Source organism: Mustela erminea, chromosome 10 (genome assembly GCF_009829155.1).
Source record: "Mustela erminea isolate mMusErm1 chromosome 10, mMusErm1.Pri, whole genome shotgun sequence".
Lineage (NCBI taxonomy): Eukaryota > Metazoa > Chordata > Mammalia > Carnivora > Mustelidae > Mustela > Mustela erminea.
Genome location: NC_045623.1, coordinates 32,524,350 through 32,541,381, shown reverse-complemented (window position 1 = coordinate 32,541,381; position 17,032 = coordinate 32,524,350). Strand labels below are relative to the sequence as shown.

The 17,032-nt window shown below is 38.1% G+C and overlaps 1 protein-coding gene across 19 annotated transcripts in view; it reads right to left on the bottom strand.

The window, feature by feature from the left end:
* HFM1 (helicase for meiosis 1) overlaps positions 1-17,032 on the bottom strand; it is a 125,123-nt gene that overhangs the window by 87,960 nt on the left and 20,131 nt on the right. For 14 of the 19 annotated variants that reach the window (XM_032361674.1, XM_032361680.1, XM_032361683.1 and 11 more), the window contains 5 exons: positions 11,287-11,357; positions 10,686-10,818; positions 9,518-9,669; positions 8,865-8,942; positions 8,492-8,650 (listed from right to left, as the gene is read on the bottom strand). In XM_032361674.1, the coding sequence (XP_032217565.1) occupies positions 8,492-8,650; positions 8,865-8,942; positions 9,518-9,669; positions 10,686-10,818; positions 11,287-11,357 (593 nt within the window). The remainder of the gene's footprint in view (positions 1-8,491; positions 8,651-8,864; positions 8,943-9,517; positions 9,670-10,685; positions 10,819-11,286; positions 11,358-17,032) is intronic. The other 5 variants (XM_032361682.1, XM_032361681.1, XM_032361675.1 and 2 more) reach the window with 3 other exon arrangements.

Below are 17,032 nucleotides of genomic sequence, written 5' to 3'. Positions count from 1 at the left end.
CTCCCCTCTTGCATACCCAGTGTTAGAAGATCAAAATCAACAGAGGTTTCATCAACCACTAGACTTCAAACTTATTAAACAGTTTAAGGAAGTAGTCACTACTTATGGGCCACAGGCTGCTTATACACTTTGACTTTTGGAAGCAGTCGGTAGCATGAACTTTACCCCAGACGATTGGACTAACATGGCAAAAGCAACTCTGTCTTGTGGACAATACTTGATATGGAAAACTGCTTGGCAAGAGTGTAGCTCAGAAACTGCCCGGCGTAACGCCGCGTCAGGGAATCCCCACTGGAATATTGACATGCTCATGGGAGGAGGTCAATTTGTGGGACAAAACAATCAGATTGGGTACCCCCCAGGGGTGTATGTACAGATAGCAGCTGCAGCCACTAGGGCTTGGAAGACCATACAGGGTTCTGGCGATTTGCGGGGACAACTTTCCAAGGTGTTGCAGGGGCCTAATGAACACTATGCTGACTTTGTAGATCGTCTGCTCCAAGTAGCAAGGTGCATATTTGGAGATGTGGACCAAGCAATGCCCCTTGTTAAACAATTAGCCTATGAACAAGCAAATAAATGGTGTAAAGAGGCTATCCGCCCTTGGAAGTCTAAGGACCTGATTACATATATCAAAGTGTGTCGATACATCACTGATACAGTTGTTCAGGGCCAAGTTGTGGCAGCAGCAGTAGCCCAAGGGATAAGAAGTTTCAATGGAGGAACCAGGAGTTCTTCCAAGGCTTGTTTCCTTTGTGGAAGGGACGGTCATCTTAAGAGGGATTGTCCAAAGGGTAAAGGACCTCCTAGACCAGTCAAGCTCGCACCTGGGTTGTGCCCTCGTTGCCGTAAAGGGAATCATTGGGCTAATGAATGTAGGTCCCAGAAAGCTATTCAAGGAAATCCCCTGCCACCGAATAACTGGATTCAATCCAATTACTCAAAAAACGGGAAGCAGGGCCCCGCGCCCCGGGGCCCAACACAAATTTATGGGGCACTAACGCAAATGCCCAGGACATGGTATCCTCCCTCGGAGAAAGGCGCGCAACCTCTGGATCAGCAAGGCTCGATATCAGAGCAGCCGCCCGAATGGTCCTAACTCCAGAGATGGGCATTCAAGCATTGGCCTCCGATCTAAGAGGAGGCCCCCCTCATGGTACTGTAGGTTTATTACTTGGCCGAAGCTCCACTTATCTCAAAGGTCTGATAGTTCACCCTGGGGTAATAGATTCAGATTATGAGGGAGAGATCAAGATACTGGTGTCTTCACCAAGGGGAGTTACTGCAATTAGCCCAGGAGATCAGATAGCTCAACTTCTCATACTCCCTAGCCATCATGAAGCCTTTCCCAGTAAAGGAAAAGAAAAAGGTACGAGAGGTTTGGGGTCTACGGGAGTTGACCTAACATGCCTGACCCTGGATATGACTGATAGGCCCATAATTACCCTCAAGGTGCAAGGAAGGAAATTTTTAGGGTTACTGGATACGGGCGCCGATAAGAGCACCATCAGCCAACAAGAGTGGCCTCCGAGATGGCCCCTAACACAAGCAAAACAAACACTCAGGGGTTTAGGAATTGCTCAAAGTCCTGATCAAAGCGCAGCTACCCTTGAGTGGGAGGATGACGAAGGCCATAGGGGAACTTTTCAGCCCTATGTCTGCAATATTCCTATTTCCCTCTGGGGACGAGACGTTTTGGAACAGATGAGCGTCCACCTGACAACTGAAACTATATACAGCCCCTGATCAATAGCTATGATGCAAAAAATGGGATACATACCAGGAAAAGGGTTAGGGAAACAGGAGCAAGGTAAAATAGACACCATCCCTTTCACCTCAGAATATAAGGGGCAAGGCCTGGGTTTTCGGTAAGGGCCACTGAGGCAATGAAAATAACGTGGAAGACAGATACGCCCTGCTGGGTGCCTCGGTGGCCCCTTACTAACGAAAAACTATCAGCTGCTAAAGCCCTGGTATAGGAACAGTTAGAGGCGGGCCATATGAAACCTTCTACCTCACCTTGGAATACACCTATCTTTGTTATTAAAAAGAAATCTGGTAAATGGAGACTTTTACAAGATCTCAGAGAAATTAATAGTTAAATGCAGAACATGGGACCAATACAGCTGGGATTACCCATGATAACCGCCTTACCGAGAAACTGGCCATCAATAGTGGTTGACATAAAAGATTGCTTTTTCTCTATCCCTCTGCATCCTGAGGATACAATTAAATTTGCCTTTACCCTACCTTCTATTAATCATGCAGAGCCTAACCAAAGATATGAGTGGGCTGTCCTCCCTCAGGGCATGGCTAATAGCCCCACTATGTGTCAATTATGTGTTTCTAAAGCCATACAGCCTATTAGAGAGACTTACCCTGATTTAATGTGTTACCATTACATGGATGACATATTGTTGTGTGGATCTGACTCTACTACAGTTTTGGAAGCCTTAGTAATGTTACAAAAGGAGCTAAATTAATGGGGGTTAATTATAGCCCCCGAAAAGATACAGGCTTCCAACATCAAAGACTATTTAGGCATGAAACTATACAATACCATGGTAAAACCTTCAAAAGCCTCCATTAGAAATGACAAATTACAAACACTCAATGATTTCCAAAAGTTATTGGGGGACATAAATTGGATCCGACCCTCCCTGAAAATAACTACAGGAGAATTACAACCATTGTTTGATATTCTGAAGGGTGATGCCCGTCTAGACTCTCCTAGGAGCCTTACTCTGGAGGCGAAACAGGCTTTGAAAATTGTGGAGGACAGGCTTGCCTTGACTTCAGCAGATAGATGTGATCCTAACCAGATAGTCCAAGCCATAGTGATTCCATCCCCTTCTTCACCTACTGGAGTGCTATGGCAAGGTGGGCCCTTACAATGGCTGTACCTCCCAAACACTCTTCCTCGGTTAATCACAACATATCCAGTTGCAGTAGCCATTCTAGCTAACAAATTGATCACTGTTTGTATTTCTACTCTTGGAATCATACCTGACAATTGCATCGTGCCGTATACTAAGGAACAGATTCGCCTACTATGTGCTACCCTAGATGATTGGGCAATACTGACCACCTCTTACTCAATAGAATTTGATAATCATTATCCTTCACACCCACTTATAGAATTCACAAAGGGTATTGAATTCATACTACCAAAAATTAGTAGATCAATACCACTAAAAGAAGCCTCTACTGTCTTTACAGATGGAAGTAAAGAGGGCACAGGAGCTTATATCATAAATGGAATCGTGAACCCAGTCATAGTTCCTGCCAGGTCGGCTCAACAAGTAGAGCTACTAGTAGTGCTCCTAGTGCTCCAAAGATTTTCAGACACTCCCCTAAATATTATTTCTGATAGTCAACACATGGTAAATGCAACAAAAAATATTGAAACAGCCATCCTCTCCTTAAGTGATTCACCTATTCCATGGATCTTAAGGCAACTACAAGAGGTTGTGCAACTGCGCACTGCACCATTTTTTATAGATCACATCAGAGCCCATATGAGCCTACCAGGACCATTATCCGAGGGCAATGCTCTAGCAGACCACAATAGTCGTTTCCAACTTATTTGCCCTACCTTAGAACAGGCGAAGCTGTTCCATAGCAAATGGCATGTGAATTCTAATACCTTAAGATATAGATTCCATATCACCAAAGAACAGGCAAGAGATATAGTAAGGACCTGTGGGAATTGTGCCACATTACTCCCTCAGCCTTCCTTAGGGGTAAATCCCAAAGGCCTTCAAGCTAATCACCTATGGCAAATGGATGTCACACATGTACCTGAATTCGGGCAACAAAAGTACGTACATATATCAGTGGACACTTATTCGGGTATCATAATGGCTACTCCCCTCACGGAGGAGAATTCAAAACAAGTCATCACACACTGCCTACGATGCTTCGCAGATTGGGGTATCCCAAAACAAATAAAGACAGATAATGGACCTGCATATACATCAAAATCTATCCATCAATTCCTAAGTCAATTTGGTATAGTCCATACTACAGGTATACCTTACAATCCACAAGGTCAAGGAATAATTGAACGCGCCAATGGCACCTTCAAATGATGCTTACAAAAAATAAGAAAAGGGGGAATAGGGGATGACTACAAGTCACCCCGTGATCTTACATCTCTCACCCTTTACATTTTAAATTTTTTGTTCTTGGACCATAATGGTACATCTGCAGCGGACAGGCATGCGGCGGTTACCGAACGCACTCTAGCCCAGGCAAAGTGGAAGGATATACTCACGGGCCAATGGAGAGGCCCTGACCCGGTCCTAAGATGGCACCGAGGTTCTGTTTGTCTTTTTCCACAGGATGCCCAAGTGCCTATCTGTGTCCCGGAGCGACTGATTAGAAGAATCGATCAACATGGCCCGCCCCGTCCTGATGCTCGGCCTGATAGCGATCCTGGCGACACCAGCATCCCTTCAACAGATGCACCAATGGGCAATAGTGAAAGCCTGGCCGTTCCCCATGCCACTGACGAATGAGTCCGCCATCCTCCCTACTGTATACCTACTTTCATTCCCATGCCCGTTTCTGTAAATCCTAACAATTCGCCTGTATTGCTCTCAAGACATAAAAGAGACTTTGGGATCACTGCAGCCATTATTGCGGCTGTAGCAGCCTCCGCAGCTGCAGCAACTGCAGCGGCTGTAGCTCTCACCACATCTGTAACAAGTGGACATTCTCCAGAAACTATTGACGATCGGATGCATCCAATCACTTTCTGGACTTTGCATAACCTCCGTGGCCTATAATGACCTTTCTATTGCTGCTAATCTGTCGAAAGAGTTAAGCAGATAAGATTGACATAGCTCCATTATGGGATTGGGTATCTGTTGTAAATCCTTATGTTCCACCGTTTTGCATCATTACGTAAACAACAATGTAGGCAACAGTTGGCGCTAGTACAAGCTTGCATGGCACTGGAAGCTGGTACATTTCCCCAAATCTGGCTAACAGCGCTAGATCGGTAGTCAATGACGGGTAAGATTGGCTGCATGCACATAGCAACCTAAGCCAGGAGTTCTCCAACCAGGGGGAATTATCCGATGACGGGTAAGCATGTTCATGGCAGCTGACAACCTAAGACAGGCAAGATCTCCTGCCTTGCATGCCTAATATAAAAGAAAAGGGGAAGATGTCGGTGCCCGAGCGGCTTGTAGCGCATGCGCGGTGATGCTTCTGGGCTCCGCCGTGCCCGCTCATTGCCTCGGCCACCGCTGCCTCAAGCCGTCGCCGCCGCCGGGTGGCGACGGTGCGGAGCTGCTCCGGCTGGGCCCGCGGGAGGGCCCCGGGCGCCGCACGACTTTTTCAGTGCCCGAAAGTAAACACGCCATTAAGATGGCGGCTGGATGCGAGCCAGTAGGCGGAACTTAGGATTTTGTATCTATGTGGCTGCGAGTGATTGGTTGTGCAACCTTGGTATATATAGACATGCACGGGCAGGGGAGAGGGAGATCCCAACAGCTACGTAGAAATAAAGCTTGCTTCGCTGAGGTCTCCTGGTCGTTCTTGCTGGCGAGAGTGACAGGACAGCAATATACAGAAGAATGAAACTTGACCATTCTCTCACACCATAAACAAAGATAAACTCTAAATGGATAAAAGACCTCAATGTGACATGGGAATCCACCAAAATCCTCGCGGAAAACATAGGAAGTCACCTCTTCAGCATTGGACATAGCAACTTCTTTCAAGCGAAACAAAAGCAAAAATGAACACTGAGACTTCATCAAGTTATAAAGCTTCTGCACAGCAAAGGAAATAGTCAACAAAATAAAGAGGCAATCCATGGAATGAGAGAAGATATTTGCAAATGGCAAGAACTTCTCAAACTCAACAACCCAAAAAACAAATAATCAAGTCAAAAAATGGGCAGATGACATGAACAGACACTTCTCCAAAGAAGACATATGAATGGCTAACAGACACATGAAAAAATGTCCAACATCATTAGCCATCAGGGAAATTCAGATCAAAACCACACTGAGATACCACCTTACACCAGTTAGAATGGAAAAAATTAAGAAGGCAGGAAACAACAAATGTCAGAGACAATATGGAGAAAGGGGAACCCTCTTACACTGTTGGTGGGAATGCAAATTGGTAAAGCCACTGTGAAAAACAGTACGGAGTTTCCTCAGAAAGTTAAAAATAGAGCTACCCAATGACCCAGCAATCCCACTACTGGGTATTTAGACCCAAAGGCACAGATGTAGTGAAAAGAAGGAGCATATGCACCCCAATGTTCATAGCAGCAATGTCCACAATAGCCAAACTGTGGAAGGAGCCTAGAAGCCCTTCAACAGATGAATGAATAAAGAAGATGTGATCCATATATGCAATGGAATATTACTCAGTCATCAATAAGGAAGAATACCCACCACTTGCATTGACATGGAAGGAATGAAGGGGAGTAAACTAAGTGAAATAAGTCAAGCAGAGAAAGACAACTATTATATGATCTCACTTATATGTGGAAGATATGGAATAGCATAGAGGACATTAGGAGAAGGAAGGGAAAAATGAAGGGAGGGGAATTAAAGGGGGAGACGAACCATGAGAGACTATGCACTCTGGGAAACAAACTGAGGGTTTCAGAGAGGAGGAAGGTAGGGGGATGCATTAGCCTGGTGATGGGTATTAAGGAGGGCACATATTGCAATGAGCACTGGGTGTTATATGCAAACGATGGATCATGAAACATGACATCAAGGACTAATGAAATACTGTATGGTGACTAACATAACATAGTAAGAAAATATACTTCAGTAAAAATCAAAGCAGTTCAAATTTTTTAACTAAAGTACATTTTAAACAAGAAATGTGACAACTATTTATTTTTAAAGATTTTACCTATTTACTTGAGAGAGAGAGCACATGTGTGTACATGTGTGCAAGGGGGAGGAAGAGAGGGAAGCGGGGAAGAAGACTCCCTGCTGAGCAGGTAGCCTGGATCGCAGGACCCAGGATCATGACCTGAGCCAAAGGTAGATGCTTAACCGACTGGGCCACCCAGGCACCCCGACAACTATTTAAATGTAATAATAACAATAATTTATTATAATATCCAGTGCTGGAATACAGAGAAATGGCTAATGGTGGAAGTATAAATGACTATACCATCTACTGAAAGCACTGTTTCCTTAGAGTTTTATATATCCTTTGACTCAGTTATTTCACATTAGACATTCATCCTAGAGAAATAATCATAGGGCACCTAGGTGGCTCAGCTGGGCAACTGCCTTCAGCTCAGGTCATGATCCTGGAGTCCCAAGATCGAGTCCTGCATCAGGCTCCCTGCTCAGCAGGTAGTCTGCTTCTCCTGCTGACCTCTCTCCTCTTATGTTCTCTTTCTCTCACTCTCTCTCTCTCAAATAAATAAAATCTTTAAAAAAAAGATTCTGGAAAAAAATCATGTTTTCAAAGATGTATTAACTTTAGCACCATTTACAATAGCAAAAATGGAAATAATCTTCCATCATTAAAGCAATAGATAAATTATAAAAGCCACATATAATTAGATAAATAATTTATAATAAAACCACAAAAACTATATTAAAGAAGAATATCTAATGGCATGGAAATGTCTGTAGGTTACATGCAAGTCATCAAAGAGCACACATAGTATGATTCTACCTATACATCTGGAAAGACGAACACTGGGTTTCTATTGACTATATATACTTAAAAATTTTCTCTGTTATTCTTGAATATGAACAAAATATGTTAACAGGAAAATGAATAATTTTGCCAAATTAAGGATAAATCAGGCAAAAATTTCCATTAGATTTGACAATATGGAACTATATTTGAAATTCTAAGTAGTAGAAGAAAAAAGTCCAACTATAGTAGGCTATGAAGTAAATAGGAGTGAGAAAAAATGAAACCATACTATTTTTCAAGAAGTTTGCCCAGATATTGAAAAAAATTAGAACAAATATAAAACTGCATACAATTATTTATCTGTCTATGTACTCCATTAACCATGAGATCCTCCTCAACGGCCAGGTCTATATGTTTTCACTTTTTTATCTATTATTAGTGCTTACCATAATGCCAGTCACATAGAATGTGAAAAGATGGGTAGTAATCACCTAAGCAATTATTTTCATTCTCCACCATACTTTGCTATACAACTAAAGTCAGCTGATTACAACCACCATAATAAATTACTAGTCATTATGAGGTATCTGAAACCCATAAAAACCAAGACTTTTAGATACTAGTAAAGAACAGACTTGTAGCAATTATGTTTCATTAAACCAAATCAATCAAATATTAAGGCTTAATAATGCCATACCTATGAGATCTGACTATAACTTTCTACAACATACTTTCCTACTAAGTCATTTATGGGACTTATAGGGAAAAACCCTCACTTCCCCCTAAGATTAAAATGACAAAATATTTCACTAGTCATAAAAAAGTCCGATATACTAAAATTCTAACTTACATCCTCAGCATTTGGAATTGTTGCAGATACAGCTACAAATCTCATTGGAGTAATTATGCCACTATTTTCAGAAGCAGGAGATAAAGACTGTACAGTTTTCATTCTGCTAACTACAACTTCAAGAGTTGGTCCACGATTTTCATCTTTTATAACATGTACCTAAGAAAGAAACCAAGAAAAAAATGATTAACTATAAAAATTAAAAAACTATTTAATTGATTAAAATCCATAATAATATTAACACTCTTAAGAAAATAAGACTTTCTACTTGAAGGGATAAAACAGAGTTTGGATAAAAATGTCTTATTTCTTTCTATCCATCCTAGTCATCATTTTATGTTTATCTCTGAAAATAAGTTGATGTGTTCACTACCTCATCAATGAGAAAGAGTCTAACCAGCTTGACCAAAGAGTTGTCTCTCCATTTTCTAGTCATGCTATCCCATTTTTCCTAAAGAAAAAATGCAAGTGGTTTAACATAAGAAATTATAATAAATATTATTAAGACATCAATAAAAATCTTAACCTGATACAAAGAATGGGCAATAGTTTAATTCATGTCTTAAAAGTATTCTGAAAAAGATTTAAAGATAAAAAACACTTTAAAGAATTTTGATAGTCTTATAAATGCTTAAAAAACTAAACCCCCATTTATTTTTTACATAACCAAAAATATACAAAATTATAGTTTAAGTACCTTTTTTAAGCCCTATCAAGGTCCTCCCTCTGTAATACATAATACTTGGATAAAAGAATACAAGCAAAAAATATGATTGCAAATTATCCTCAATAACAAATTACCTATTCATATATTTTGTCTATTTTGCCCATTTGGTAGTTTGTCTTTTACTTACTGATAAGTAAGTATTCTTTATATAACCTAAATAGTAGTATTTTTTATGTTTGTTTCTTTTTTACATTGCATATATTTTCTTCTACTTTGTATTTTCTCTTAATTTTTATTCATGGTGAAGAGAAACATTTTCTAATAAACCAAGGAAATAACTGAGTATAAATAACACCTACTGGAGTTGTCATAATAATATGGGCATGCTGAATCTCAAATAGGTCATCCATTACTGTATCTCCAGTGAGTTCTTTACAATTCAATCCTATTGGTCCAAATTTTTCTTTCCAATCATCAAAACGCTGACTACACAGGGCTTTTATTGGTGCCACTATAACAATATAAGATATTCATTTTGAATGTCAGTGCAATTTTCAAATTACTTTCACAAACATTGGTTAATAAAATTAAGATCAAACATCGAGGTGTTGCCTAGTACTTATAAATTGAAAGAGTTAACAATATAAGCATATTATTTAGAGATATAATCAGCAGGCTATACTAAAAATAGAAAAACAAGTAATTGTTCAGGGAATTGTAACTAAGAGCAGAAAGAGGTAAGGTAGGAGATTGTGCTTTTCATTATAAGACTTTTTGTAATAAGCTATCTTTTTTAACCATGTACATAAATTACTTGGATGAAAAATTTTAAATATATACACACACACAGACACATACATACACACACGTACACACACACACACATATATATCTAAGAACAAAGAGTTCAGGTTACTAAGGAAATTTTTTAGAATTTCTAAATGTTTGAATTTATTGTTCTTGTTGTCCTTTGAAAAATAAACACATATTATATGGAGCACTGGGTGTGCTGCATCAAGAATCTTGGAACACTGAAAAAAAATTAAATTAAAAAAAAGATCAAAAGGAGAAAAACAAAACAAAAAAACATGTAAAGGTCAAACTGTCAATTCAAATATTACTTCTTATTTATTTATTTATTTTTATTTTTTATTTTTTTTTTTTAAAGATTTTATTTATTTGACAGACAGAGCTCACAAGTATACAGAGAGGCAGGCAGAGAGAGAGGAGGAAGCAGGCTCCCTTCGAAGCAGAGAGCCCGATGTGGGGCTCGATCCCAGGACCCTGGGATCATGACCTGAGCCGAAGGCAGAGGCTTAACCCACTGAGCCACCCAGGCGCCCCTATTACTTCTTATTTAAAACTGTGGGAAAATGTGTTTGGAATTTAATGTAACAGACAAGAGCAAATGTGAAAATGTATGGCAAACCAAATATTAACTCTTATGGCTTGAACTTTATTTCTTACTTTTGCCTCAATGGTTTTTCATTATTATAATTAATTACTCTTATAATATATAATACTTACTGTAAACAATTTTAATATTTGACCATGGCAATGGGACTTCCATTAATAATCTTGTTATAGCTAGTTCAAACACGACAGTTTTCCCAGAACCAGTTGGAGCACAAATCACAAAATTCCTATCTGTGTAAAGAAGCTAAAAAATAAAATTTAATCAATCATGGAATATATAGAATTTTTCAATCACACTCTCAATTTGTTAGAAAATATGTAAGAAAGACTTTCTGGAATAATAATTCAAATTATTTTTACCTCTAAACTTACTAAAATTCTAACCCTACTCTACATCCACACCCTCCCCAAAAAACACCATTATTAAATAATTTATCATTTTGTTTTATTTGTGAAAATAATGTTAGACCTAGAAGAAAATAATTTCTTTAGCTTCCAGAGAAATTTTATAAATTTAATAAGTATAAACAAACCCCACCTATGAAAGTCACATACATTCATTTAGCAAACATTTTTTGAGTTCCTATAGTTTACCAGTCACTGAGCATGGCACTGGAAACATAAAGATGAATGTGATCTAGTCCTTGCCCTTAGAGAGTACACAATAAAATAAGAAGATGCAGATAAATAAAAATCATAATAAAATACTTACATCATCAAAGGCTTTGGATTGTATATAGTTGAAATATGGGAATTCCTTGAAAACACTTCTAAATTTTGCCGCTTAGAATAGCATTAAGGAGTCAAATATTTCAGAATTTTTAAGAATTCTTTACTTTTAATTAACTAATTAATTGGTTACTTTTAATATAAAGTTCAATTAATCAATATTAACTTTGATCATATTTAATGATGAGGCTTTAATACTTGCTGTTTTAACATCATAAGAAAGGAATTAATAGATACAGAGGGAGTGACCAATATGGCAACATAAGAGGCTCCTGAACCTTCCTTCCTCCCACAGATGCACCAAACATAGTTACACACGGAGCAATTCTAAGAAAAATCCAGAAATTAGTTAAGTGACTCCTACACACTGGGGGAATGAAAATGCCCACAATGAAATGGGTGTGAAAGTCTGAGACAACTCTTACCCTAAGCACCATACAAATGGAAAAGGAACTCCCAACTCCCAGCTTCTCCCAGCAAAGACTTTGGATCACACATCTAGAGGCCCAACCTTTAAGGCTCCCACCCACAGGATAAGCCCCCAAAACACCCAACTCTGTAAGCTAACAGAGTTTGCAACCATGAGACCCACAGTACTATAGCAAACAAATAAGCAGTTCTTAAATGGCACAGGAACAACTCCTCTTCCTCTGCAGATATACTCAGTGCAGAGGGAGCAGCAAAAATGTTCATTTCCAGTTTCTATTTTCTCGCTACTACCTCAGGTTCTGGCTTTTAATCAGCCTGCACCTAGGTGCTAATTACAACCCTCCCCTTTGGGACACTGATACATTTTAGCTCAACTACTAGAAGCCACTAAGAACAAAGACAGTGAATTGGGCAATCAGAAAAGTTTGAAAGGGAACTATGAGTTTGGGTTAAGTTGATTGATGAGGCTCATCTCCTAAGAACAGCCTGTCAATATTGGGAGAGGTGGATATTTTATCAAATGTGTAGAAACCAGCATAGAGGTTAAGGAAAACAAATAAAAGGGAATATGTTCCATACAAAAGAACAAGATAAATCTCCAGAAACCCAACTTAACAAAACAGAGATAAGTGATTTATCCAGTAGTTTAAGAGAATACATAAAAATGCTCACCAAGGTCAGGAAAGCAATGCATAAACAAAGTAAGAATTTCAACAAAGTCATAGAAGATATTAAAAAAAAGTACCAAACAGAAATCACAAGGATTCAACATCAGACAGATCAAACAGAAGAAAGAATCAATGAACTCAAAGATAGGGCAATGGAATTAATCCGGTCAGAGGAGCAAAATGAAAAAAGAATGAAAAAAAAAAAAAAGATAGCTTAAGGGGCTTATTTTACACTGATATCAAAGCCAGGTAAGGATACTACAATAAAAGAAAATTACAGGCTAATATTCCTAGTGAATATAGATGCAAAAATCCTCTAGAAAATATTAACAAACCAAATTCAACAGTGTATTAAAAGGGTCAAAACCACATGATCAAATGGAATTTATTTCTGGAATACAAAGAAGTTCAATGTCCACAAATAAATCAACATGATACGCCCATATTAAAAAGCTGAAAATCAGGAGTACCCAGCTGGCTCAGTCAGAAGAGCATGTGACTCCTGATCTTAGGGTCATGAGTTCAAGCTCCACACTGGGCACAGAGCATACTTTTAAAAAAAAAGTTAAAGATAAAAATCATATGATCGGGGCACCTGGGTGGCTTAGCTCGTTAAGCATCTGCCTTTGCCACAGGTCATGATCCTGGAGTCCTAGGATCAAGTCCCATATCGGGCTCCCTGCTCATATCGGGGAGTCTGCTTCTCCTTCTGCCCTTCACCCTGCTTGTGCTCTTTCTTTCTCTCTCTCAAATAAGTAAATAAAATCTTAAAAAAAAAATCATATGGTCATCTCAATAGATGTAGAAAAAGCATTTAACAAATACAGTATCCTTTCATGATAAAAACTCTCCAGAAACTGGCTAAAGAAGGAATGACCCTCAATATAATAAAAGCCATTTATGACAAGCCCACAGCTAACATCATATTCAATGGCAAAAAGCTGAAAGCTTTTGTCTAAGATTAGGAAAGAGACAAGGATGCCCACTTTCACTACTTTTAATAGTAGTGGAAATCCTAACCAGAGAAATTAGGCAAGAAAGAGATATAAAAGGTATCCAAATTGAAAAGAAGAGGTAAAGCGGTCTCTATTCACAGATGACATCATATTATATATGGAAAACACCAGAGACTCCACTATAAAACTGTTAGAATAAACAAATTCAGTAAGGTTGCAGGGTACAAAATCAATATACAAAAATCAGTTGCGGGGTGCCTGGGTGGCTCAGTGGGTTAAAGCCTCTGCCTTCGGCTCAGGTCATGATCCCAGGGTCCTGGAATCGAGCCCCACATCAGGCTCTCTGCTCAGCAGGGAGCCTGCTTTCTCCTCTCTCCCTCTCTGCCTGCCTCTCTGCCTACTTGTGATCTCTGTGTGTCACATAAATAAATAAAATCTTCAAAAAAAAAAAATCAGTTGCATTTCCGTGCACTAAAAACAAAATATCAGAAAGAAGTGAAGAAAACAATCCTATTTACAATAGCATCAAAAAATAAAATACTAAGGAATAAAGCTAACCATCCCATTTACAATAGCATTAAAAATAAAATGCTAATGAATAAATTTAACCATTAACTATAAGACAGTGATGAAAGAAACTGAAGACACAAATAATTGGAAGGATATTCCATGTTCAAGGATTCAAGAACTGATATTGCTAAACTGTAAACTGCCAAAGCAATCTACAGATTCAATTCAATTCTTATCAAAATTCCAACTGCATTTTTTAGAGAAATATAAAAAAATCCTAAAATTCATATGGAGTTACACAAGACCCCAAATGGCCAAAGCAATCTTGAGAAAGAACAAAGCCAGAGGCATCATACTTCTTGATTTCAAACTGTATTACGAAGCTACAGTAATCAAAAACTGGATGGTATTGGCATAAAAACCAGACAGCTAGATCAATGAGACAGAATAGATAGGCTAGAAATAAATCTGTGCATATATGGTCAATAAATTTTCAACAAAGGAGCCAAGAACTGGGAAAAGATAACTTCTTCAATAAAAGGTATTGGAAAAACTGGATATCCACAGACAAAAGAATAAAAGTGGATCCCTTACATTATTTACAAAAATCAATTCAAAGTGAATTAACCACTTGAATATAAGACCTGAAATCCTAAAACTCCTAGAAGAAAACATTGGGAACAAACTTCCCTACACTAGTCTTGGCAATCATTTTTTTTAGATTTAAAACCAAAGGCAAAGGCAACAAATGTTAAAATAAACAAGTATACTACTTCAAACTAAAAAGCTTCTGTGAAGTAAAGGAAACCATCAATAAAATAAAAAAGCAGCCTATGGATAAAATATTCGTAAACGATATGTATGATAAGGGGTTAATATCCGAAATACACAAGAACTCATACAACTCAATAGCAAAAAACAAATAACCTAATTTAAAAATGGGCAAAGGCCTGAACAGACAATTTTCCAAAGAAGACACAAATGAAGACACAAATGGCCAACAGTAAATAAAAAGTGCTCAACATCACGAATCATCAGGGAAATGCAAATTAAAACCACAATGAGAGATAACCTCACACCTGTTAGGATACCATTTACCAATAAGACAAAAAATAAATGCTAGTGAGGATGTGGAGAAAAGAGAACACTTGTACACTGTAGGTAGGAATGTGAAGAGGTACAGCTATTATGGAAAACAGTATGGAGGTTCCTTCAAAAATTAAAAATAGAACTATCTTATGACTCAGCAATTTCACTTTTGGGTACACATTCAATGTGGGGCTTGAACTCACAACCCTAAGATTAAGACCTGAGATGAAATCAAGAGTCAGACACTTAACAGACTGAGCCACCCAGGTGCCCTTAGGGCACATATTCAAAGGAAGCAAAACCAGTATCTCAAACAGAAAACTGTAATCCCATGTTCACTGCAGCATTATTCACAATAACCAAGATTCAGAAATAATCTTAAGTGTCTGCAAAGAGACAAATGGATAAAGAAAATGTGATGTACATATATTTTATATATATATAATAAATATATATATCACACACTTATGCACATATGCATACACACACAATAAAATACTATTCAGCCTTAAAAAGGAAGGGAATTCTGCCTTTTTTGACAAATTGGATGAACCTGAAGACCATTATGCAAAACGAATTAAGCCAGAAAGAGAAAGACAAATACTGCATAGTATCACTTATAAGTGGACTCTTAAAAAAACACAAAAGACCAAACTCATAGAAACAGAGAGTAGAATGGTGGTTGACAGGGGCTGGGGACATGGGAGAAATAGAAAGAGGCTAATAAGAAGGTATAAACTTTCAGCTGTAAGATTAATAAGGTAAGGTTCTAATGTATGACATGGTGACTAGAGTTGATAGCACTGAATTATAAAATTTAAAAAAGTAAATATGGAAGATGATGGAGGGTGGAAACTAACTTGATGGTGGCATCTATTATAATGCAACATATGTCAAATTATCATATCGTACATGTGATACAGCATACCAAGTGTACTACTTCAAACTAAACAGTTTGTTAATTTAGACAAACTAAATATATTTGTCAATTACACATTAATAAAGTCAGTGGGGGGAGAAATTAACAGAAATTATTAGAGTCCCCAGTAACAGTCCATATTCTGAAAAAATGTCCCGGTGCAGAAACAAGGTTTATATAAGGGTTATAATTTGACAATTAAAATTTGACTATTAAATCTGATGGAAAAGATGTAGAAAGTTGCATATTTGCCAGTATATCAAAACTAAGTGTACACTTTTCCTTTTGCAGAGTGGTGTTTTCTTATTCATGTTGATTAGGCAATTTTTATATCTCCTTTAAAGTTCTCAATTTCACTTTTTAACTTTTCACTTTTAACTGTTTTAACTTTTTAATTTTAGTTGTCTTTCATTAGCTGAGATGTGTTTCCGGTCACCTAACCCTGATCCCTTTGTTTTCAATAATTTGGTTGTACTGAGTGGTGGATTTATTTGCAACTATCAGCATATTGGCTCTACAAGAACTTAAACTGTCCTTCCTTTGTAAGAAAACTCAAAAATATTAATAGATATGAACACTAAACTGTCCCCTCTCCAAGGTGAGAGTCTAATGTCAGCTTGGTAGATACTTGTACTTACATGGTATTCTCAGTCTGAGTCACATCTATCAACTACATCTATTAAATACTATATGCAAAATACATTACTGGATTTAGAAAGCTGTGGGAAGCTATTAAGAAGAAGAGTTCTTACAATGGAGGCTGTTATAATCTATTAGGAAACATAAAACATAATACATCTGAGAATACAAATACACAGTTATTCTAGCAATTTTATTTTTATGTACATATATACAAAAATTGATGGGCTGCAGTAAGTGATCTTGTTAAAAGGTTAAATGAGAACATATTACTTCTCTGCTCATTTGCCCACTTTTTGTCAAAGTATATGACTACAAGGCCTTACATGATCTTTGGTCTCCCCTCCGTCTTTGTGATTGTGATCTCAGGTCCTACTACTCTCGCCTCTGCCAAATTCCTTCTAGCTGAATTGGACTCCTTTCTGTTCTTCAAAACACCAGCCATGTTCCTGCTGTTAAGGCCTTCCCTCTGCCTAGACTGCTTCCCTCCTTATTTCCTTGGCTCTTTCACTTCCTTCA